The sequence below is a fragment of the Limanda limanda genome, chromosome 23 (genome assembly GCF_963576545.1).
Source record: "Limanda limanda chromosome 23, fLimLim1.1, whole genome shotgun sequence".
In the NCBI taxonomy this organism is placed as follows: Eukaryota; Metazoa; Chordata; class Actinopteri; order Pleuronectiformes; family Pleuronectidae; genus Limanda; species Limanda limanda.
Genome location: NC_083658.1, coordinates 5,468,512 through 5,493,649, shown reverse-complemented (window position 1 = coordinate 5,493,649; position 25,138 = coordinate 5,468,512). Strand labels below are relative to the sequence as shown.

The 25,138-nt window shown below is 41.9% G+C and overlaps 1 protein-coding gene across 1 annotated transcript; it reads left to right on the top strand.

The window, feature by feature from the left end:
• Nucleotides 1–382: 382 nt before the first annotated feature.
• creb3l1 (cAMP responsive element binding protein 3-like 1) lies at nucleotides 383–23,801 on the top strand. The gene is made up of 13 exons (XM_061067299.1): nucleotides 383–493; nucleotides 8,622–8,754; nucleotides 9,627–9,713; nucleotides 17,169–17,323; nucleotides 17,423–17,504; nucleotides 17,724–17,926; nucleotides 18,504–18,650; nucleotides 18,868–18,926; nucleotides 20,287–20,355; nucleotides 22,539–22,638; nucleotides 23,101–23,248; nucleotides 23,510–23,678; nucleotides 23,765–23,801. Exons 1-13 carry the CDS (start codon nucleotides 383–385, stop codon nucleotides 23,799–23,801), a joined length of 1,500 nt encoding a protein of 499 aa, XP_060923282.1.
• Nucleotides 23,802–25,138: the final 1,337 nt, after the last annotated feature.

The window sequence follows — 25,138 nt, the reverse complement described above, 5'->3', positions numbered from 1 at the left end:
GCCTTAATTGCGAACGCGCGTGCCCGTTATTTGACGCCGGAGGTGGAGGCAGGGGGGCGTGGCTTCCTCCTTTTGAATATTCATGCTGGCGTGGGGTTTGGGGGGGAGACAGCGCACGCCAGGAGCACGCACACAGCTGGATGGATCCTCCACGTTGCTGGAGTTTGTCACCGGAGGAAGAGAAGCGGCACCGGGACACGGATCCTCACACCGGCGGCTTCACACTCCGGTGACAGCGGCAGCCCTCACACACACACACACACAATCACACACACACACACACACACACACACACTCTCTCTCTCACACACACGGGGAGAAGAAGAAGCCGGTTGGTTTCCATGAGCTGAATCTGACCGGTCCTCCTCACACACACGGAACCATGATGGAGTCTATCCTGGACAGCCTGGCCGCAGAGAGGCTCTACCCCCCCGGGGGAGCCAACCTGTTGGACCTGGAGGAGCTGAGCGACGGAGACTTCCTCACTAATGTGGTGAGTCCTCATCCCGCCGAACCCCCATCCGCCCCTCGGTGTGTCACTGCTGCAGAATGAAACAAACTGTCACCTGGGAGAAAGTCTGAAAATCAAACAGACCCCTGCTGTGTGTTCCGCCCGGAGCCGGACCTCAGGAGGGCGGTGATAGTTATTAGATCCTGACTGACATCCGGGGATTGTGCATAAGTGTGTTTTCTGTGCGTGTGTGCGTGCGTGTGTGCAGCTGGCAGGTGTTGCAGTCAATAGCACACCTGATTATTTGTGTGTGTGTGTGTGTGTGTGTGTGTGTGTGTGTGTGTGTGTGTGTGTGTGTGTGTGTGTTTGTGTGTGTGTGTGTGTGTGTGTGTGTGTGTGAATGTGTGTGTGTGTGTGTGTGTGTTTGTGTGTGTGTGTGTGTGTGTGTGTGTGTGTGTGTGTGTGTGTGTGTGTGTGTGTGTGTGTGTGTGTGTGTGTGTGTGTGTGTGTGTGAATGTGTGTGTGTGCGTGCGTGCGTGCGTGTGTGCGTGTGTGTGTGTGTGTGTGGGAAAGCCAAAGCCTGGTTCCCACGACATTTCTGAGGCCTATGGTTACGGTTAAGATGTCAGTTGTGGTTAAGTTAAGGTTAAGATATTAATTGTGGATAGGTGAAGGTTGGTCAGGCTTTGCACGATCAATGGAAGTCAATAGTAAGTCCTTATTAGGATAGCTACAGGAGACTGTGTGTAAATACATTGTTCAATACTTTCCAACTAAGTGCTAAACTAAATCAAACTTTAAATAGAACCAAGGCAAGTTGTGTTAATCAACCTCTACACATCTTAATCGCATCAACTCAAGTCCGTAATAATAATAGAGCCTAAGTAATACCTTATTAATAGAGTAAGAGATGATGACAAATAATGATTTAAAGCAGTTTTTTAAGCAAAAATCACATAGGGCCGTATTGAATGTGTATTTTATAACTAATTAACTTAAAATGTTTAGTGGAGTCATTGAAAAGTTAATTGTGTTGTTAACTTATTGAATCTTGCTCCACTCCAGACACACAGACACACACACACACACACACACACACAAACACACTCAGAGTCCAGACTGTGAAAAATTAGACGACAATTAAATCCTTCCCCTTCTTTAAAAAAAAACTCCTGTTCCCACCTCCCTCGTCTCCGTATCATCCAAAAACAACAGGTTACCAGGGGCAACAGCTGCAGGCCCCGCCTCCCCCAGCACCTGAGACGCTGCATCTTATATTCAGTGGCGGACGAGCGGCGGCCGCGATGAACAACAGGATGTGGTCCAGCGGTTATCATGTTTTTTAATCAACACATTCATCAGCGTGTTGGTTTGAAGAAGCTCACGTGCTGCATTAGGGACATAAGTAAATATGAAAAACACAAACGTCTCCATTAATATCACGGAGGAATCTTACTCACAAGAGATTCACAATGAATGACCAGAGATCTGTGGGTGTGTTAATACCAAATCTACTCTCTGCTCGACCAAGCTTTTCTTCTAATTCAAGGAAACAGCAGTGACAGCCTGTTGCACTGCTTGATGATAAATATCAAAGAATCACCGTCTGTGTCTTTTCCTTCTATCATCTCTCTCTTTCTTTTCCACCCACTCTGTCATTCTCTCTGTCCTCTTTTTAAACAGTTTCTCTTTATTTTAGCCGGTGAGTCAGCCGAGCAGTCTGCTTGTGGTTTATACCCCTCTGTCTCCATTCTAAATAAAGTCGTCCACTCCGCTGTGAAGCCGCTGGGCTGGGCTGTGTCGCTGAGGACATGGGAAAGGGCGGCTGATGAGCCAACGCTTATACATACTCCAGTCTCTCCTCAGTCTGTAATCTGCAGCTGCGTGGATCAGATGTGACAGGGAGGAAATCACAGACAGGTTATCTGGTTATCCCTCTGTTTCTGTCTCCAGTTGTGTGCAGAAGGATGGGGTGTCCATGTGAGCGGCTCTCAGGGGCTCGGCCTCAACAATCTGCTGCTGTATTTATTGATACTCTTGGGGATTCTTGACTCTTTGCTGGCCATTTGTGTGTCGAAGATAAGCTGCAAACACAAATACTGACTGATTGCATCGCCTTACAAACGTGGATAAGTTGAACTTATCTGCAAACAGCTTCCAAATTTACACATCGGCTTTCATCTGGAGTCATGTCTGGCCATCTCATTGTTGTAAACCTAATATTCCTTCTCATTTTTAGCTCAAGCGGCTCACCTCAACAGCTGCTTAATGCAAAGCTGCTCTGGTTCTGCACTGGTAGCGCCCAGTTGTTGTGAGTCACCCCACCTGGTCCCCATGAACAGCATCTGTCACATTACATGCCAGCCCATCCAGTGTTAATATAAAAAAATATTGATTGAAAATAGAGAAAATGCTGGTACGTCCAAGGATGAGTGGAGAGCACGGTGTTGCACATTCAAGCAGTGCAAGGGCAGACGTGATGTGATTGATGGCTGTTTCCACTGTCCGTCATCACGTCTCTGTTCCGAAGATTGATATATTGTTGATATATTGCCGACACAGGGAAACAGACACTTTCTGCCCTGCCTGTTATTTATCTCAGGTCAGTTTGTGTCCTGTTGATAACTACAAGGATAAAGTCTTCACCCCTCAAACCCTCATAAGCAGATAATATAGCCACTAGATTGACTGAGAATAGCTGATCAAGAAGGATCAGGTGCTGTTTTTTTCAAAGCAGGAAATCACAGAACAGTTTTAAGTTTAAGTTAAAATTCTCTTAAACGTGAACATGCTTTGGCTGCACTTTCAGCCGAGCAGATGCTTCAAAGCCGATCAGCGACGATTGACTGCTTCTGGTCTGTTTATGATCCAGCTGCATTTGTGCGTCATGTGCACTTGACCTTTTGACCACAGCGTAAAGCATGAATCACAGATAACATCATTTATCATCATCGGGTCAGAACAGCTCTGCATATGTAGCTCTCCTTCCTCACACTAGAAATTATTTAAAGAAGTAATCAATTATTAATAAATCATTACGATTTGTTATTTTTCTCTCAAGACAAATTCCCCATTTTAAAGTTTTAAAAGTCCAAAAGAAGTAAATACATGTGTGTTACCCTGAGACTCGGTGACCTGTAAGGACTGCTTTATTTTCTATCATGTTTGCACTATTAATTCATGCAGGTCCACAAGCTATTGTAACCATGGCAACCGCTGTGCACCCTTTCAACATTTTATTAACCGTCTGCCAGAGATGCTGATTGTAAAAACGCACCTGAGGACCAGTTTTTGAGCTCATCGGCTGTAAAACTTCTGGAATTATCAGAAAAGCCCGAAGCACGACTGTCTGTTCAGTTTTACACTGTTTGCACATAAAAGTTATGTTTATTTTCTAGATTCCGGAGCAGTTTTATAGAGTCCGAGGTGGCGTCTTAAAAAAAACCCTAGTTTTTTTTCTGTTCAACCACCACAAATCCACAGATATTCTAATTACTGTCATACACGTGAAAGCAAAAGAGGAACTCATCACATTTAAGAAGCTGAAACCAGAGATGATTCTATTCTATTCTACTCTCCGTTCAGACCCTGGACTCCAGCTTTAAAAGACACGCCCATTTCATTTGCATGCTTGTTGCGGATTGGCTACGAAGCATTCAGAAGGAATGTGAGCAGGCATGCAGCAGTGTGTGTCTGTGTGTTTGTGTGTGTATGTGTGTGTGAGAGAGAAGGAAAAATACTCTTCTGCTGTTTTACTGAGAACTAAAGCCCAGTTTACTTCTGTCTCTACACACACACACACACACACACACACACACACACACACAAACACACACACACACACACACACACACACACACACACACACATACACACAGTCCTATCTGCCTCTCAGAAGCAGTTTAAGTGAAGCCAACCCGCTGCAGCCACACATCTCCACATGAAGCCAAACAGAGTGGAGAACATTGCCATTTTCTTATCTGTGGCAGGCAGCGTTCGAACATAATGACACGATGTTTGCAGCTCGTGATATGTGACTGACTTTTATTGTCACATACAAAACCAGTTATAAGGTCAGTCAGTGGAGTGACCAATATATCAACGTGTTTTTGCAGCTTCATCAAAAGATACCCACAATACGTTGGATTACTTTTTATATTTAATATCGATAAAAATGAATATGTTCAGGTCTACAGGTCGCACGTTTAGTGTTTCCACTACTGTACTATCACAGTTCATCACAGTACTGTAGATCTAAATAATAACAATTCAAATGTTATTCCCTAATATTTGAATTGATATTAGTCTCAAATATCCAGTATTAGTCGGGCTCTACATTTCCTGCAGCGTGGTGTCTTTTGGCTCTTGTTATATTATGAATAATGCGTCACGATTGGCTAACGTCAGGGCACTTTACTTTAAATCACTAAATAATAATCTAACCATTATGTTTTTGACAGCACAGGTCAAGGTTTTGCTTTCATTTGAAGTTTATTTGTCCTCTGTGAAATATAAAACTAGCACCAGAATAAGCAGAATCAGAATTGACAAATTGATTAAATCCAAATTATGGTCATTCAAGGCTAAATTTAAGACGAAGAACAGTTTTCTTTTCAGTGTATTTTCCTTTGGCGTTTACATGATGTTCTGAAGAGTTTACGATGGTTTCCACTGCTATAGTCGTGCCATAATGACATAAACTTTTTGGCCTGGCTTCCTCTGGCTCCGGCTGGGCTTCCCTTCATCACTGTTTTGCAGAGAAGGAGAGGAAACGTCCCTCTCAAGTCCGCGAGCAGCGAATCAAGTGGCGTCTTTCTCTCTCCGTTTCACCTGAACCAGTGAGGCAAATGAGAGGCGACGAGAGAGATGTGTTGAGATGCTGCCACCGTTAATTACAGGCATCACAGAGTCTGTCTCTGCATTTATAATTACTCCTTGTGTCTGTCTTCTCAGGCTCTTTTCCCTGTGTGGTTCACACCGCTGCACCCATCCCCCCCTAATGACACACAAGCACCAAAATGAGCTATAAAAACTGTCAACAGCTTTTTAACACTCCCTAATGTGATTCTTTTTCCCAGCAGTGTTTCAGGTAATGAAAGGTCCAGACCTCTTGGCTGCAGCTGTCCCGGTATCGAACATCTAAAACACTCTGGGCTCATTAAGCTTTTCTGTCCTAGCAGCAGCTTCTTCCGTATCTACATCTCTCGTGTTATCTCTACCGTTCAAATTATTCCACAATTACCAAAACATACAAAAAATGAATTGGTGAATGTCAGTTGTCAGTAACCTTTTATCTGACCTTTCCATAGGTCAGACAAACAATACATTATCTGCACGCAATTAATATGAGGATTTATCAGGGCACAGGTTATTTATGTTATGTTATGAAGTTGGAAATAAAGTTGGATGTTGAGTTTCCACTTCCTTAACCAGGAGAGTGTGTGTGTGGGGGGGGGCGGCAATTACGCATTCAGTCCAGAGAGGATGATACACATGTCTGGGCTGTGCAAGCTGCAGGTGAGAGCTGTATCACAAGCCCCAGGTGTGAGCGCATGGCAAACCTATGCCAGCGGAACATTGCAAAACAGGGTCACTACTGTGCTGCAGAGACTGGAGCAAAAATCAGATGTGTGGCCCAGTGCTGCAGATGAAACTTAATTAAAGATTCCACTGCTGCCTGTGCTCAAGTTAAAGTGTATTAAGTAAAATGTCAGTATAGCTGGTGGAGAGCAACATGAACACTAATGCTGTTGGACTAATGCAGCCACTGGAGCTCATTTGAGATGATTCATCAGCGCTTCTCGCTCCCTGCATCATTACAGCAATTCCACCCACATCTCTCCATTGAGGCAACTTGTCACTGTTTGTCTTTCGAGTAGCCCGGTTTAAATGTGACCTATATTCCCCCCGATGGAGTTAAAGGGGCTGTGTCGTTGTTATTTGAAGGGATATTGTTGTAACGTTGCTGTGCAGCGGGAGGACAAGGCGGCTCTGTCAGTATTACTGTTGCTGTGTGTTCCTTTTTATGAATGAATGAGTCTGCATTTATGTATGAAGGAGCAAGTGGCTGCAGGATGTGTGTGCACACAGCTTTTTGAGCATGGATCATTATATCCCCGTTGATCCTTTGTTTGTCCTGGATTCTTTTGTTATTCTTATTGCAGATGTTAAATCACCAAGTTTCTTTGCTCAATGGCTTTTGCTTGTGTTAAATTGGCATTTCTTTCAGAATAAATTACCTAAATATGCACCTTTCCTGCAAAAAGCTCAACAGTTCAAGTTTTCAAAACATCAGCACTTCTCCGCGTGTCATGTACTTCTGTTATTTTGCCCACCATGTGTATGCTGACCTTGTGTGTGTGTTTGTGCTCACATTGCACGGTTTCGTGAAACAGCTGCGGGCGTCCCACAGACACACACTGAGATAATGTGTGTGGTTAATTGTGTCAACACCAGAAACATAAGTTTTGCCTATAATCAAGTAGTCTAACTCTCATGCCTGATTACGCTCTAAACTGCAAACACGTCTAGAATGTGATTATTTGGTTGCAAGGAACGTTAACATTTCCCAAAGACACACCTTCACTATTGCATGAAGTTAAGTGCGTTATAAAGTTAAATGTCCCCCTAATGAGGTAAAAGAAACTTCTTGCACCAATTCCTGTGTAAAAGAACGACAGCCAATGTGGAAACTCCCGAAACTTGGCCGACCGACCTATGGTGCAGCAGATCCAACCCGATCACTCACTCGGTCCGTTAGTGACATTTGGGGATGTAGTGCTGATCCAGCCAAGAAATCCAATGAGAAATAAAATCGTTTACAGATATCTGATCAGAATAAGGATATATACAAGAGGTTTACCATTTGCACTCTTAAATATAAACTGAGACTAATAGGAAATGATTTAGTGTTTTATGTAAGCGATGTATTAACATGCTATGGATTCATCCCAGCCGCCTGCTGCTTGATGACAGTGGAGTATGTGGGATGGAAAGCCAAAACAATGGAGCCAGAAGAGGCTCAAATGCTTCACAGGGCCGAGGGGGGAACTCGGGGCTGGACGAGTTCTTTGTCGGTTCACCAGAAGTGGCCCCGGCTCACACCACACATGTGATCCATTTTTATGACAGCAGAGAAAATATTGAAGTTGGTTCTGCATTTCTGTGTTGTTATCCCAGCTGGGTCTTCATTGGTGCGAGTGGAAACTGGTTTTAATCCGCTGTGACGGAGCTAAAGCTAATTTCCAGGAAGACATGCAAATAAAATCTGTTTTTTTTATATTTGTTGTTAATCCAATCAGGTTATTTCTGTTACTGTGTCTTTCTGAGGTGGCATCACACAATCCAATCCCTGTGTGTGTGCTTGTGCGTGTGCGTGTATTGCTTTGTGCACATTTGATCACGGTGACTCATATTGTGTGTGTGTGTTTGTGTGTAAATCAGTGGAAGCATAGCACCGTGCTGTCCCAGGCTTACAGAGCAACATCTCTCAGCTCAGTGACTCATTCATCCAGACTGAAAATGAATCTATCAGGGAGTCTCTCCGCTCCATCGACACAGTCTAATGTGTCTGTCTGGTTTCGGACTCGAAGAGAAATCTCCGTCTGTACTTCAAGATCAAACCGTTATTCGATTGTCAACAGAAATTGATCTGCGTTATTTGATAGCAGCTTGAGTCTTTTCCTTGTTTCATATCACAGGTCACCTCAGGTTCTGGAGAAATTAATGAATAGATGGAAAAAACAAATCGATTAATAATCAGAAATAAAAGTAATTATTAGTTGCAGCCATTGATTTTATAGTTCAGACAACACTCAAAGCTAAATAACAGCAAGAAGCAACAAAGCTATTTGATCGAACACGTTGCTCCACAAAGTCTGAAATAATTTTTCCTCTCTTCTTCTTGGCGTACCGTGATGATCACAAATGTCCAATAAAAGAAAAACTGATTTATGAGAGTACATTTTTTCAGATGTGTTTTAAGTTTGAGCGATATAGGAGTTTTCTTTCATCTTTTACTATATATGAAAAGCTTGCAGAGGCCATGTTTGAATTATGATGGAATATGTATTTATTTTGTGTGTTAACCAACTAAAGACAATCATTTCCCATTGAAAACCTTTATTACCCTGCATAAACTAACTGTTTTTGATCTTTTCCTGTGTTCCAGCCTTTCTCAGGTGACCAAATGGACGACTTCAGCAGCGAATTATTCAACAGTTTCTTCGAAGACCATATATTAGAGCGACCCCTGCTGGCAGACAGACCCTCACCTTTACACATGGACATCGACAGCAGCCCAGGTCAGCTCCTTCTTTAATTATAAAGCGTTATCATTACGCTGTACTAGAATTGTACAAAATGAATATGACGATCACAGTTGTTGTTTCTTCCTATAACTTTACTTCGGAGTTGCTACTTATTTCCAATGAAACCAAATCACAGTAGGTAGAAGACGTTGGTTGGTGGAAATTTTTACGATGCCCAACCATTGTCTTGGAGTTGTTTACTTTGAAATTATTTCAGTTCTGAGGTACTCTCAGATTTTTCTTCTCCTCCGACTCATGTAGATGACCTTGAATAACCTCCAGCAGTCATTTGCTCCACTCCTCAGCCAAAAGACCCCTGTGTTATTATATGGTTGGATTCTAGAATCTTGACACCACAACCACTGAAATCACTGAAAACGGTCTTGGCCTTTTCCCAGAGATTCAAATTTCGAGTTTCTGACTTCCAAAACTCCTGCCGGTTACCCAGCAGGAAACCCACTGCACTTTCATTGCTCGCCAAGCAGGTGCTGCATCTGTGGAAGGGGGCACCAAGCTGTGCATTCAGGCTACAATGTGCTGGATGTTGATTCATATACTTTTAGTTTGAAAATTAAATATGTCTATAAAGAGCTTAAACTACTGACTTTAAATAATTTCTTACCAAGTCCCATCCCTCCAACAAGTTTGGTGCAGTTTTGTAGTTTTTGCTAAATCCTGCCGACAAACAGACACAGGTGAAAATGTAACCTAAAGTCTGAGACCACTTTGTCCTTTACTTCTTGAATTTGACACTTGAACACTCCTCTTCCTTCATATCTTTAAGTCTTTGTTGTCCTTATAATTTTGACTTGTAGGTGAATATCGTTTATATTCCATTTTTTTAAAAATGCTTTTGATTGCAACAGATATTCAAGCGGAGCACAGCTACTCCTTGAGTGAAGACTCCGCCCCCCAGAGCCCAGCCCTGTCAATCAAAATGGACCAAGAGTCTGGTAGGTCACTTGATATTTTCAGGTTTTCTTCCTAGTTTTTGCTTCATGGGAAAATCCACAGCCAATCAGAACTGCTGCAGATCATCAGTCTGGTTCTTTGCCATGCCGGCTGTCACCTGGTTATCTGGTTTTCTGTTCAAACCCTGTCTCTGATTGGCTGAATCCACTGTCTGTCATATAAAATGTGTTATGATTGGCTCAATCTGTTGTCTATGATATGCTCGTGCCTGCAGGAGCAGTGCAATATAAAAAGACTGTTTCAAACCCGGCTGCCTCGTCTTTAAGCCTCTCTCCTTCTCAGTGACTCATCTTCCCCATTATCCCCCACTGTCTTCCTCTGTCTCTACCTGTCTCTCTGTCCGTCTGTCTGTCTGCATGCATGCATGCATGTCTTTTCTCCATTTGTCCCGGAGATCCTGCTGCTCACAGCATGATCCCAGTCTGAGCAGTTTTCCTCCAGCTAAGCCCTGCCCACCTAACACACACGCACACACCACACACACACACGCAGAGACTCACACAAAGCTATGACAAGCATATGGTTTTGAGTCTGCAGCTTTAGCCGAAGCCAGAGGAAACTCTCTCTCTCTCTCTCTCTCTCTCTCTCTCTCTCTCTCTCTCTCTCTCTCTCTCTCTCTCTCTCTCTCCTTTTCTCTTTCTCTCTCTGTCAGGTTATCTCTCTCACTCTCTCTCCCGGTCTGTATCAGCCTCCCCTGTTTTCTCTCTTTACCCCTTCACTGTCTCCTTTTTAATTCAATTAATTTAATTAAATCCACTTTAATGGAATGAATTTCAGATTAATTGCATTGCCAGATCAGCACATGGAGCAAAAAGAGTGTCGCTGTCGCCTTAGGAGAGAATGAAATTCCTGTTCCACTGCTTTCAGGCTATTTCAATATGTACAATGTGACAAAATGTCTAAAAACTACTAGACCTGTGTGAAATATTTGTTGACTTTTATGAATTTACATGATCTAGAATGTTTCTAACAATGTTCAAACCAAGAGGAAAAACCCACTGCTGCCAGTTATTCAGTCGTCTGTAATTTTAACTTCCACTGTTTGTATTGGTCACTCCTTATTCACGATTATCCGTTTGCTGCGTATCGTGAATAAAACTTAAATACATCACCTCTCCCCTGAATATGATTAGTGCCCGAGTTGCGTCAGTTAGATTTTAGTTATGGCGGTGAGGACAACTCCCATGATCCCACGCTGCTTCACGACCTTATCAAATAGGTATTTTAGTTATTGTTTTGATTGAGAGACCCTTTCTTTAACTTTCTTGTTTCCATGTGTCGTTGTGTGATTGTTATTGTGAACTCACATATGGAAGACATACACAGACATAAACACATTTGTCTTCATGTAATCGGGCCTAGGACACACATAAGTCATCCCTTCATAATTAAATGCCTAACGTGACCTAGATCTTATTCTAAACCACAATCTGTCCTCACATCAGTAGAAAGACGTCTGTACTCACACGCATAAACGCACAGAAAAGCATATCATCTGTACTTGAATCCTTCCCAGCCTATTTGATATTGAACTTTTTCCCAAATTCATTTCACAACCTGCGTCTGCTCCACAAAGTCGGGGCATAAACTTTTGTCGCTTGTTTTTTCCACCAGTTTTCCATCTTTTATTTTAATATACATAAGCTGCACAAATGGAGCAGTATTCTCTATTATTATTATTATTATTATTAATAATAATAATATATGCCCCTTGCACTTAATTTCCACAGATTTTAAACAGAACTGATAATTGATCATAAATTTAACTTATTTGGATTTCAAGTCATATTGAGGTGAAAAAACTCCAAAAGAAACCGTGAAGAACTGTTTGATCGTCTTTGTGTGGGAGCCACTGATAATCTCTGCGTGCTGACTGAAGGATTAACATTTTTCTGTGTCGTTTTTGTGGCTAGAGCAGCGTTCACTTATGACTTCAGGGCGATCTTCTGCACTTGAAGCTCCACCTGGTAAACGCTGTGCTGCACTGTGTTTTGCGGATGGCCTGATCTGACTGCATGTCAAATTGCTCGCTGCATAGTTTTGATTTCCAGATTTTCTTTTCTCATATAGTTGAAAAAACATTTTTGTGCCACAGCTGGATTGTTCGCTGCCATTTTGGCATCTAAAGTATTTTGAATGAGGCTGCTGCTGCTGAGAAGTTGATCCAGTCACAGAAAGCAGTAGGTCCTGGCAGGATTCGCACATAAATGCTGGTGTCTTTTGCCGGTATTCAATTCTAATCTCCAAAGCTCACACAGATCCTCATGCATGCTACACTCTGTCTTCTTGCAGAACGTCCCAGCATGCAGTGAGAACCCAATGAGGGGAGTAGCAGTAACTGCAGATGTTAGAGGTTTTTGACCTTTCAGAAACTCAGTCTGCTCTGAATGAAGGAATGTGCAGTAGAATTAGAAAGTATCTTGATAAGGAAAGTGGATGTTCAGATCTCATACTGATCCCAGGTTAAATTGATTTTACATATTGATCATTGATTATTTTTACATTAAGCTCAACATGAACATCCTGTGTGTTTGTTTTGCAGCTCTGCAGCACAATTCCCAATTATATTTCATTATTAACTCATGATACCCAAAAACTAGCAGGAATACTACCATGCAGGACTCAGTTGGTAATGTACTGTTGTGCAAAGCCATCAAATACCTAAAAGAAAATGAAATATAGTGAGGTTATTCTTTTTTTTAATTTTTTTTTAATATTTTTATTAAGAGGGTAGGCACAGTAGTTCAGAAATCAGTGTCAAATTTACATTGGGTATCACAATCTCAGCACGGCAATCAGTAATACACAGAGACATAAACACCACAAAAACACTGCGCATCTTGATGGATCAAGAATAGTATGTACATTCTACCTCTTGGGATGTTTTTCTTATTTTTTGGACCACATGAACGTGGTCCAGTGAACGACACAATACACAACTCAATGAAAACAACAACAATAATGATAGAAGTGAGGTTATTCTTAATGTTGATAGATAACACTGTATAGACCATGGACTGTTTATAAAGATGGACGATGCTGCCGTCTTTCGCCGATTACCGGGAATGGAGCTGCGGCTGAGTCGGTCTCAGCTGTCACTCACGATGTCTCACCCCATGTTTTAATCATCATCACTTCCAATCGTCAAACAGCATAACAAGCCAATTCATTCTCTTCATGTGGAATTTCATCCAGAGGCATTTTAAACATGTAGGCCACTCACACACATTCACATATTATTCAGCAAGTTGTAACTTTCTTTTTCGCTCTTCGCCTCTCGCTGTCGGCGAACTTGTTCTCAATCAGTGAAAGAGAAGCTGTTTGTTTTACTGCAGCTCCTGTGGAGCTGCTCAGTCTTAAGTTTTAATACTGCTGCCGTCCCACTGAGATCAAACAAAGTCACCACCTCCCCTCGGCTCGCTCCTCTGAGACGATTCTTTTACAACATTTTACACACACACAGGCTTTTGCTTTTAATTTTATTTTCTGTTGATGCAGCATCCCAAGAGGATCCTGCAAATGAAAGGATCAGGGTCTTGACTGCATCCCTTCACTTACTGCAAATTACCTTTCATTATTCAAAAATGTCCTCTGAAATGATGATTATTTGGATCACGTTGGAACCATCATCCTCTTACCATTATCTCTATTCATGTTGTATAAATGGATTTTTAATTCACAATAATTCCTTGCATAGCTACATTTTTGCACCTACAATATAAAATAATTGTAGCAGGAAATGTGTGTGAGGTTTTGACTTTTTCTTATTCACTTGCAGATGTTAGGTGCAGTTATGTGAGGAATATCCTGTTGTCAATTACGCGTTAATGAAGCCAACATGCAAAGCGAAGTAAAAAGCCTTCTGTCAGCTGTACAGTCCATATGATGAGCATCTCATTTTTTGTCCCTGACTCCACCTCTTAGTAATTTATTTATATTTTTTACCTTGAAATGTGAAGAAAAAAGGGCAAAAGACAAAATAAATACTCATGCAAGCCTCTTAACAAATGCAGAGAATAACTGGGATGCACAGGATGGATCTATGCATCGGCTAACAGCTAACAGCTTCTGGTATTCATTAAAGAAGTAGTTGCAGAAAGCTTCCAATCAAGTGCTGGCTTAAAGAAGGAAGGAAGTTTAACAAGGCTCAGGGAAGCAGCAGGGCCCGGCTCATTAAGAGAGACTTCGGGGGGGGGTCTTAGTTACAAAGGGGTAAAAAACAAATTCAGGTGTTTTTTGACAAACCTCTTTGAATCTACTGTTCCTGTTACTGATGAAAAGCTTCAGTCTGTGAGTCAGTAAAGAACCAGAGCTGAAACACACAGTATAAATATGAATGTGAACCTTTGACCTTTTCCTCTGGAGCAAACATCACTTTGCAAAGTCGATTTCCCTACATGTCTTGACAGAGCTTTTTCATGGCAGACGTTTTGACATATCACTGCTGCACGAAAGCAGAGTGTCCCAGCAAGTTGGAGGGTGAGTCACCGTGCACAGCAAGCTCAGCGAGGTGGAAATGGAGAAAGGAATCGCAGTTGTTCTTAATGTCATCAACGGCTCCAGTGAACTTACTGCTGTGACGTGCCAACATGTCCACTGTGAAAATGTTTGTCCAATAGGCTCAATGCACAAATCGCCGTTGAAGGTTACTGACCCCTTTTAAAACGCTACAAGTTCCTGTTGGTGCACATTGAATAAACGAAAAATGTGGAATCAATACGGATGATACCAATAAATCAGTCCAGCTTGAGACCTCTTGTAGTCTGCCAGTTTTTCTGACGAGCGTTTTTTGTCTGATATTAATTACAGTGCAAATGTTGGCTCCATGTTTGACAAGAAAGAAAGAAAGATTTGTTTTTCGGACTGATTCTCTCCGTGCAGATCTATGCTGTGCAGACGGATACGATAACAGGACGATATACCAGCTCTGTGACGGGCACACACCTCCATCCTCTACACACACACACACACACACACACACACACACACACACACACACACACACACACACACACACACACACACACAGCTTGTAAAGTTCAGGGCATTTTACCAGCAGAATGTTGCTAGGAAACCAGGAGGTGATTAAAATCATGTTCACACACACACAGAAGCCCCTGTCTCTCTAAACTGCTACTGCTCTCTTTCTATACACCACAGGAGCCTATTTGGTGTGTGTGTGTGTGTGTTGTGACAAACATCCTGGTGTTCATGTTAAATTCCAAAATGCTGACTCGATTATTAACCACACACGCCTCCTTTTCAACTTGCAGTTTGTTTTAGTGGCGATTTCACTTCTAAAAAAGTTATGACGTTTCACTTTAGACTGAAACTTCAAATTCAACCCTCACATAAAGACTGTAGCAGAGATACGTTATTTGACTCTGATGTTAGTTGGACTCCTTCCTAATGAGGGTCCATTGGAACGATGCCAAATCAGTTCACCTTTTCAAAGGGCTTTAATTGAAAGCATACATACTTAACAGGCCCACTGGTGGGGAGATCCTTATAAACTCCATCACGCTGTGCAGACGAGCACAGTGCAAATGAGCAGGAAGTCATTTTGATCCAAATACGTAAATTCTACTCTGTATTTCAATTCCTATGATAAATGAGGGGACTGTAAAGATTTAGATACAACTGCAGTATAGGTAAAGCTCTGGAGCTAACGTTTGCCAAAATGTTATTTTTCAGATTAGACCATGATATCACCATGACATCATTATGGATGTATACCAGGCTCAGTAGTAGTAAAATTGCTTATTTTTGTGTAAAATTGTCCTTTAAACCCACCTAATGAGAAACCTGGCAGAAAGATCAGATTTGAGCTGTGAGAGAAACGGCCACCTAGTTGGTTAACGTTGGATTATATAATGCTGAGGGTTGCTGCATCTGGATTCCGTCTCTCAAAGAGGAATTAAAATAGCTGGACAGTGTGCCGAGTAAAATCTGGAAGCAACCAAATCTGGAGCGTGAACAGAAAAACAGCTGTTCGGTTTTCCTCGGCGCACTTATCCAGCTATCTCGGTAAACCTATTTTGTGAGGCGTCCTTGGGGGGAGACTTGACCCTCTCTTCCTCCAGGAACCTCATGCGGGAGCGAGGTCATTTCCTGCGATACTAGAGGCTCCTGGTTGAGTCCTGTGGTGGTTTTCCCATGGGTTACCAAACTGTAGGAGTCAAGACTGCCCTCAACCCACTGGAGGAGGTTTTGGAAAAGGAAACTCAAGTCTATATATAATATAAGCTCTTAAATACCACCATGTTGTTTGTTTGAGCCAATTATATATATCATTTTTTTGACCTGGGTGCAGAGGGGGTGCAGACTTTGATGTTATGCATATAAAGATGGTTGACACTTCTCTACATCCTCCTACTATCCAGAAATTAAGTTGTGCCGAGGACGCCATCTGTAGTTTAAATTCCCCCTTAATCACTGATCTGAGTATAATAATTGTTTTTTACATGGTAGTGAGTTACTCCTATGTGTGGGAATCACTGGATTTCAATCATCAAAGTTCCTTTATAATTGACTTTTTTTCCAGTTTTAGTTTTCTGCCCAAACCCATGTGTATTTGCTGAAGAATTGTGATGATGCTCCACAACAGAGTTAATTTCAGGAGCTGCAGGCTGGACTGGAGCCTCCTCTTCATCCTGCCCACTGGGACATGAACCAGGAGTAACCAGCTTTTCTGCAGCCCTGCACTTGGCTCCCTAAAAATACTTTCTCCAGGTCACAGGAGACTAAACCGTGTGATGCTTCTAGAAACATTTCCTCGCTGTGTTTTGGTAAACCTCCTTGAAATGGTGCCCTGCCCTTATTGCAGAGTGGCTCAATTATGCATATTTTCTACATTGTTTAAAGGCTGCGATGGGTTACTTCTCTCAGGAAGGATCCTCGAGACGAGTTGCTGGGTCAGCCCATCTTTTTATTTCAGGGTAGTTGCACACTCGCTGGAGACAAATTATGCACCGCAGTTGCCAGAGCGACGTCGTCCAGCAGTCTGTAATAACCAGCCTTGTCAGGAAGTGCTCAAATGATTTGGGGAAGCTCCTTTGAAAGTGTGATTTATAAGCTCCCTGCTACTTCCCATCGGGCGACCTACAGCGAAGCCTCCCCAAGAGAAATGCAGTTGTTTACTGAAGTTGCTGCAAATAACGAAACTTCATTCTGTTTTTTGAAAAAAACACTGAGCTTTCTGGGTGGAAATTAGTACTTGAGTGTTACAGTCAAAATGTGTTTTTCAGTTTAAAATCAGTTTTTACATATAGAGCTCCAAGAGCAAGAAAGCATTAGAAAGTTTCACGGCCTTTGTGGCAGAGGACTTAATATTATTCCAGTGTTTTACGACCGAGAACTTTGGCCAAACTTTAATACATTTAGTACATGTGTATATAAATGTACATTGATGGTTTGATGTTCTGTCTTTCCCTTAGAGTTTGAATGGAGCTTCAGTCAGGACCTCTCCGCCATCTTGGTGAAACAGGAGGAACCTGATGTGGGTCAAAGATTAGAACCTCCGCCTCTGGAAGGCCCACCTCTCATATTAAGCCCCGCACCCCCGCACCGAGGGTCAGCCTGGAAACACACGGTGAGTAAATCCACGCCACAGCGATGAAGCACTGCATGTTGACGATGGCGGAGTTCACCGGCTTCACTGTGCGTTCTTGTGTGTGTGTTGTGTTTGCAGGAGCGCAGTCAAGATGACATGAAGCCAGTGGCTATAAAAGATGAACCCAGAGAGGCCGGACAGTGTCTCAGTCTGCCCAGCGGTACATGCAGCACAGACACATGCACATTTCAAATAGTGACAAGAATGCACCCAATCCACATCACTTTTGTCCAATCTTTTCAAGTAGACATGATGAACCCTTTAACAACCGTTCCCTCCTAAAATAATTCAGAGTAAAGTGTCTCAGTTCCCACACATCCGCTGACAACATCCTCAGTTCAAAGTATGAGCGCTCATTCAAGTCTCTCCCTGACTGTAGACGATGCTCTCCAGCTCCCGCCCACCCCTCCCAGCAGTAACCACGGCGACAGCGACGGCTCCCTCCCTCCGTCCTCCCCGCTCCTCCCTCTGCCACCGTCTTCCCCTCAACCACAGCAGAGGCAAGGAGGTCGCGCCTCTTCATCCTCCTCCTCCTCCTCCTCCTCAGCCATCTCCTCCTCACCTCTCCTCACTGCACCACATGTGAGTAGAAGAGCGTAAGAAGTCACTTAAGGGCTATATGAAAGTTATTATTGGGTGTTTAAGCCCCTCAGCAAGTTGATATATTTGTGTAGATTTTGTATCCAGACTTTTTGGAACATATACACATTGTGTCCTACTGTGAATGTAGAGAATTAGCCTGTAGGGACTGAATTTACTCTTTGACTTCAGTGTACTTGATAGTAATTTGTTTTGATGTGTAAACCAGCTAAAATCTTGAGGTTGAATTTCACTTGTTGACAGATGTGGTCAATCCAGCAAAATCTGAATAATCAGATTCAGCCTCTTTTTTCCTCCCAAGACAAATTTATCACATTTGTGCTAAAGCAACAATATTGTTCCTCGGGACCAAATGTTCAATGTCAGCAAAAAAAGAAAATAACATTGATGTGGTTTAGATGCATCCAAGCAAATGTTCAATTGGTCAAACAAACTGAATTTGGTGGTCAAAGGTCAAGGTTAAAGGTCATGGTAACCTAATATTTCAATATTTATATCACTTAAAGAAGAATTATTGTTACTGAATATATATTGATGACGTTTTTGTTGTGTTGTGCAGAAGCTGCAGGGCTCAGGACCCCTCATGCTGACAGAAGAAGAGAAGAGGACCCTGGTGGCTGAGGGTTACCCAGTACCCAACAAACTCCCCCTCACCAAGGGTGAAGAGAAGGCACTGAAGAGAGTCAGACGGAAGATTAAAAATAAGGTAAATCCTCTGAGATTTACTGAACTTCTGATTGACCAAAAACCAGTCGGATGGAAGAGGTGGCGTTACTCTGACGTCAAAAAGCTGAGACATGGATCAAATTGTGATTTTAAACGGAAATACTGTGATGATATATTGGAGCTGTGCTTTCACTGACGCTCCTGTAAATTACATTAAAAAAATAAAGATATTAATATTTGTCTGTTTTTCCTCCCAGATCTCAGCTCAGGAGAGTCGGAGGAAGAAGAAAGAGTATGTGGAATGTCTGGAGAAAAAGTAAGGCTTGGAAAAAATCTTAACTCTTGTTTTTCCATTCCTCCTCCAGGTTTACCTTCGTATTCGCTTGTCATTTTGCAACTTGCAATCGTTTATTTCTCATTATAGTCCCCTCATATGGTTTTAAAGTAACATTCTGCGTTATATCAACGAGCACTTCTGAAACCAGAAATTCTGAATACATTCAGATTACATTTCATCACTCGTCTTGTCTCTTCGTCTTGTGATTCATTAAAGACCATCAAAAGTGAACAGAAACTCTTTTCCTCATCATTCCCTTTCTTTTCCTTTTTGTTATTCCCTGCTGTGGCACGACTCCAATAACCTGCTGAACACATGGGTCAGATTCAAACCCTCTCTGGCAGGGGGAGAGAAAGAGAGATGAAAATGTGAGCCTGTATTTATGTTGCTTTCATTAAACAAAGTCAATAGGTGCGGTCATTCGATACGTTACGTACCCAGAGAGGCTCCTGCAGGTGGTAACAAAATGTCCTCGTAATCCCTTCAGAGTTAAAAGAAAGATATGTCCTCATCATTTAACTGAATCAAGAGACCTGAGAGATAAGAGGATGGGAAAGGAAGAAATCCTCCTCTTTGTGTTGATGTTTTCTTTCTTTTCTCGACATGAGGACAGAATTACCAGATGACCCTTCGTAGAGAAAACAGCATGACGACTCGCGGGGAAAGAATGTGTGTGAATGAGCCGCAAACAAACCCAAAGAGGAGATCAGGAGGATTAGAAAGAGAGCAAGAGATTAGCGAGGTGTTGAATTGATAATTGAGATCAGTGGGATTAGCAGAGATGACAGACTGAGGCGGAAAGCTCTAAGCAGAGAATCTCATCTCTTCCTTTTTTTCAAAATATCAAAATCAGTTCATTGATGTTAACAGATTTCTTTATTCACCCGAGGAACTTTAAAATGCTTTAAATCTTCTAAAATACCTGGAAAACTTGATTCCCGGTGGTTTTTAATATGTCCTTAACTCGGCTACGTCCTAAAATGATTGAGGTGAAGGAATGGAACACACTCGCACGAAAAACATTACGCCTCTCATTGGTTTCAAAGTACATAAAGTAAAGTACTGGACCTGGTGCCACTGCTACAGGAAATATAAGGATCATCAATAGAATTGATGGTTTTTGTTATAGTTGTTGAGTTACTTCAGTCTGGACCTCTTCATCGAGCCATGCCTCTATCGTGTCTAAAAACAGAATTTGTGTTTATACCTCTTTGGCGTGAAATGAGACATTTGGACTCAATGTGGTCGTGTGATAACATCTGTGATCCGGATATCAGAATCAAGATGTTGACGGAAATCTTTGCCTCTCTCTGTGTGTGTGTGTGTGTGTGTGTGTCAGGGTGGATAGCTACACGTCAGAAAACGGCGACCTGTGGAGAAAAGTAGAAAACCTGGAGACTGCCAACAGGTGAGACACACACACACACTCAGGTTGACATTAGCGTTGTTGTGTCTCTGAACACACTGAAGCAGAGGCAGAAGAAACTGGCCCTTGTTCTGCCTTTAATCTGTCTTCTAAAATATAACTGAGCTGCAGCCTACTGTAGATTATACATACTAGCGTTTATACTCTGTATATATAACAGAATGTGTCTAAACAGAAATGTATCTGCTCCATGAGTAAAGCTACCCCAGCTCCACTGGTTTCCTCTGTTATTATAACAATATGAAACCAGCCTGGAGTGGGTGGGTGGGTGGGGCGGGATGGTATCCATGGTTTTGGGTTGGGGGGGGGCAAAGACTGTAGCAGCGTCAGTCTGTCATTAAAGCTGCCAGTTAACTGTAGCTTTCCTCATGGTAAGCAACCCCCTCCCTGCCCACCACACACACACACACACACACACACACACACACACACACACACGAATGTTAAACCACCACACAGAGGAACAATGAGTTGGCACAAGGTGGGAAACATGAGTCAGCACACAGCACGCCGTCTCGCACATTAAAGTCCACATTGTGTGTGGGTCTGAGGAGAAAACGTCTGAAATGACTGAACTAAATTTAAAGCCCTGGTTCCTAAAAATGGCCCAGATGCAGTTATTAGTGGTCATTTTGTTCTGCACTGCACGTCTGATTCATGCAACTGGGTTCGTGCTGCCGGTTTATTAGGCGTACAAGAATAGTCTTAACTCAAATTACACGCTGCATTTAGATTTGCATTTTAAAAGAGCTCAGTTTCAGCTTTACTTGTATTCTTTCATCTCACAGGTTGAAGAGACCCTCAAACAGAGTAGTAGTGGTCGTACTAGTAGTGGTAGTAGTAGGAGAAGGAGTAGAGTAGTAGTCGTAGTAGAATATAATCTAACAGAGGTCTTACTATTTGAATTAGTAGTAGAAGTCTTAATAGTAGTAGACGAGGAGGAGAAGTTGAAGAGTACTTGTAGTTGAATTAGTCGTAAAAAGTACTAGTAGAATAAGCAGTAGTTGTAGTAGTATTAATAGTATTCTTTGCAGTAATGTCAGGTCTGCAAGTCCACTTCAGATACTGGCTCTGGATCAGTTTAGCTGAGCACCACACTTGAAACAAAGGGAAAGTGCACTAAAACCAGAAGAATCTGCCTCAGAGTGTCTGTTTCATGTTGATTTAATGCACACACACTTCCCTTCGCCCGGTCGACCGCCACGACCTTTGGAAGTCCTGTGTATTTTTAGAAGAGGCAGTAAATTGCTGTGGTTTCACATCAAAGTCATCTGTGAGTGATTCTGCTTCGTATCATGACATGTTTAAGTTTATTGAAGCTCTCAAAACACGCCAGTGCACGGGACAGGCGTGTGCGTGGAGACAGACACTGCTCCGCTCATTGTTTAATTTGATCACAGAATATGTGATTGGCCACTTTACTGTCTGGTTCCAACTTGTCATGACTCAGAGGGTTCAGGAGAAACTGGTTCTCTGTCTCCGCTCAGTGGTCAGAGTGTGTCCTGACAGCTCATACCATCAGAACCCTGCTCTCCAGATCCCACAGCACTTTATTGTCGTGTTTAAACTCCGTCCAGCAGCTCTACTACACTCTTTACTCTCTTGAGCGACTGAAAAAAACCACAGTATATCACCTCGTTAAAGTGGAGAAAATCTCTGGTGGAACATTGTAGAGTTCAGGTGAAATAAATCGCCTGTTTCTCTTCTTGAGGTTTTCCAGCACTTTTACATGTTCCGAGTCTACTGTACTTAGTGGTGGATGGAGAGTTGACCCGTGCACATACTCTGAGGCTTGCAAGATCACTGACATCTTTTAAATCACTCCTTAAACCACATGTTTTTTAAAAGCCGTTTATTAATAATAGAACATTCAGAAAAAGTTCTCATCGAGGAGCAGGAACTTCTGGATGTGCAGTTTTCCTCCTTTTTTTCCAAACATTCTGTGATATTTCATTAATCCAAATCTCATTAAAAATGATTTTTCTTAAATTGCTTTCTGCTCCTTAATAATTGGGTTATTTGAGATTTAAAGGCGGTACTTACGGACGTGAGAAGTGCAGAACAATGCAAACACAGAATGACAGACATTATTAACCAGCTTTATTAAAAGAGCAGAGAGTTTGAGATCTAATATTTGTCTTTAATCTTTGTCTTCTTCTCCCCAGGTCTCTCCTACAGCAGCTCCAGAAGCTTCAGTCACTGATTTCAGGGAAAGTCATTCCCCGTTCTAAAATGGCCTCAACTCAAACAGGGACATGCCTCATGGTAAAATACTTGTGTTGTTGTTAAGCTCTCTACACACACATACACACAAAATACTATATATTGAATTGTTATTATGTACATTCTGTTGGTTTTTCTACCCATAAACGTTACTGACAAGAGAGAACACTACGCCTTAATGTAATTTTCGTAAATGGTTTTCTGTTCAATTTCTTAACATGAATGTCAAATGGATAATAGTTTGTCTGGAAACACTAATGGAAGTCCCAGAATCAGACTTTCCCCTCTGTTCAGTTCTCCTGCAGAGGGCAGAGCCACCACAATTCAAGTCTCGTGTGACTAATGTCTTTTCAAATAGGGACAGAAAAACATCTGGCTCCAGCTCTTCATTATTATTTAAAAAAATTAACTTTTAAGTTTTTTTTCACCATGTTCATAGCTGATGTGCAAACACCTGTAGAATATGAACAGCTTTATTAAGTGTGTCTTCTTCTTTTTGTGCAGATGGTGGCCGTGTGTTTCGTCCTGGTGTTGGGCTCCTTCTCCCCTTGTCTCTCCCCCCTCTCCTTCCTCAGTCACACCTCCTCCTCTTCCTCTCACTCCTCTCAATCTCCCCCTCTTCCGTCAGCGGACCTCTACACCACTAGTCAGGGTGGGTCAAGAAGCATTTTCATTTCATACCGTCCTAGTGCACAGTTTGTGATGTCCAGAGTAAGGACAGCGGGGATTATTTGTAAAAGGGAGGGCTTTGGTAAAATAGTTTGTGATAATTTTTCTGACCTATAGTCCAATTCCCAAAGACATTGATTTGCAATCATTTAAAACAGAAACAATTTCTACCAAATTATACAGAATTAAGTTACTTCAGGCCAAACTACATGAAAAAATAAACTGCTGTGTGTTTGTGTTACAGTCCGCTCCCGCAGCCTGCTCTTCTACAATGAAGGGGCCCCATTGGAGGAGAGTTTAGTGACATCAGAAGGGGAGAGGCTACAGTCAGAGGCTCGCACCCACATCCAGACGAGCCGTTACACCGCTGACGCTCACAAAAACCACACAACTGGGCCCGAGTTAGACCGGAGGTAAGAGACTCACTCCACCGATACTCTGACCTTTAGGTTTTTTATATCAAATTGTATTCACTCGTTTTATTTTCATCTGTGCGCAGGGAAACAAAACCAGACGAAGCCTCGAAGTTTTTCTGACAGACTGCATGACCCCTCCTCCCTTGACCTCTCACCTCTGACCCCTAAACCTCCACATCCCTGGACTCACCCAGGTTCCACATCAATGTCCGTCGCACGTTACTCTGTCCATCTTCCACTGTCATCCTTTTCGGGAGTGACTCAGACACTGCACTCCTCTCATCCTGAAGTCATGCTTCATCTCAACAGTCTGCTACACCTGAAGATACTTGATTTTAAACGGACCTTATCATTGGAATTTCCATTTTTAGTGAAAAGAGATTGTGAAACATTTAAATACCCCAAATAATCCATGTGTATTCATATTTTAAAGATGCTTAAAACAGTCTGTTAATTCAAGAGCCTCTTGACAGTGTACAGTAACTTACAGATACAATTTGTACCATAACAAATAAAAAATAACTTATAGATGATTAATCAATTATCAAAATTGTCATTGACCAGTTTTTCTGCCCTCATCTAATTTAATAATCACGTCAGCTTTTATTTTTTTCGACCAGTACATTGAATGCAACTTGAGTCCCTCCCAACACTTTACCAAAGCATACATGCCAGTGTGTTAAAATACAAACACATCCTGTGCCATAGTTTAAAAGTGCCTTTCAAATGTGACTAACTCTGACTGACTGTATCTAATGGCCACACATGCAATTACAAACCTGGAAACTTAACTTTAGCTACGTTACACATTTTGTTTACATGTGGTCTTTTCCCCCGTGGTTCTTGTTCCTAGTGTTCAGGATTTTAACATTTAATTTTAAGTGCCTGTGCAAGTATTTGGGGGAATAGTAGCAAAACCTTTACGGTCTGAAGAGCATAAACGGACAGTTTTGTAATGTGTTTTAAGGTTGTTACAAATTAACATCTGATGTGTTTTATTTATCTCTGCAGTTAGAACTTGTTTTTCACTTCCACATTCTTACCACAGCATTATTACTTTTTGGGCTGAAAACCGTGTTTTCATTCCAAAAGAGTATTGAAGGGGTCTGACAGAGGCTGGGGTACCATGACATAAAAATATTTTTATGGAATTTAAAAAATTGTATATGTAATATATTTGCAGCATCACAAAAAGAGCATATTTATTTTATGCAACAAAAAAAGAAATATTGAACTCGTTTTAGTTTACCCTATTGTATCATTTTTTTTCTAAATAATGTTTACAGAAAACCCACGAAAATACAACTTATAATATATTCTGAGCATCAAAAAAAGGGCATATTTATTTTATGCAAAAAAAAAGTAATTGTCTGTTGTGTTCTGACATTTAGGATGATGTGAAGTTTTATAAGATGTGTCGTTTACATGGTGTCTCATGAATTGTAAAACTTTGACAT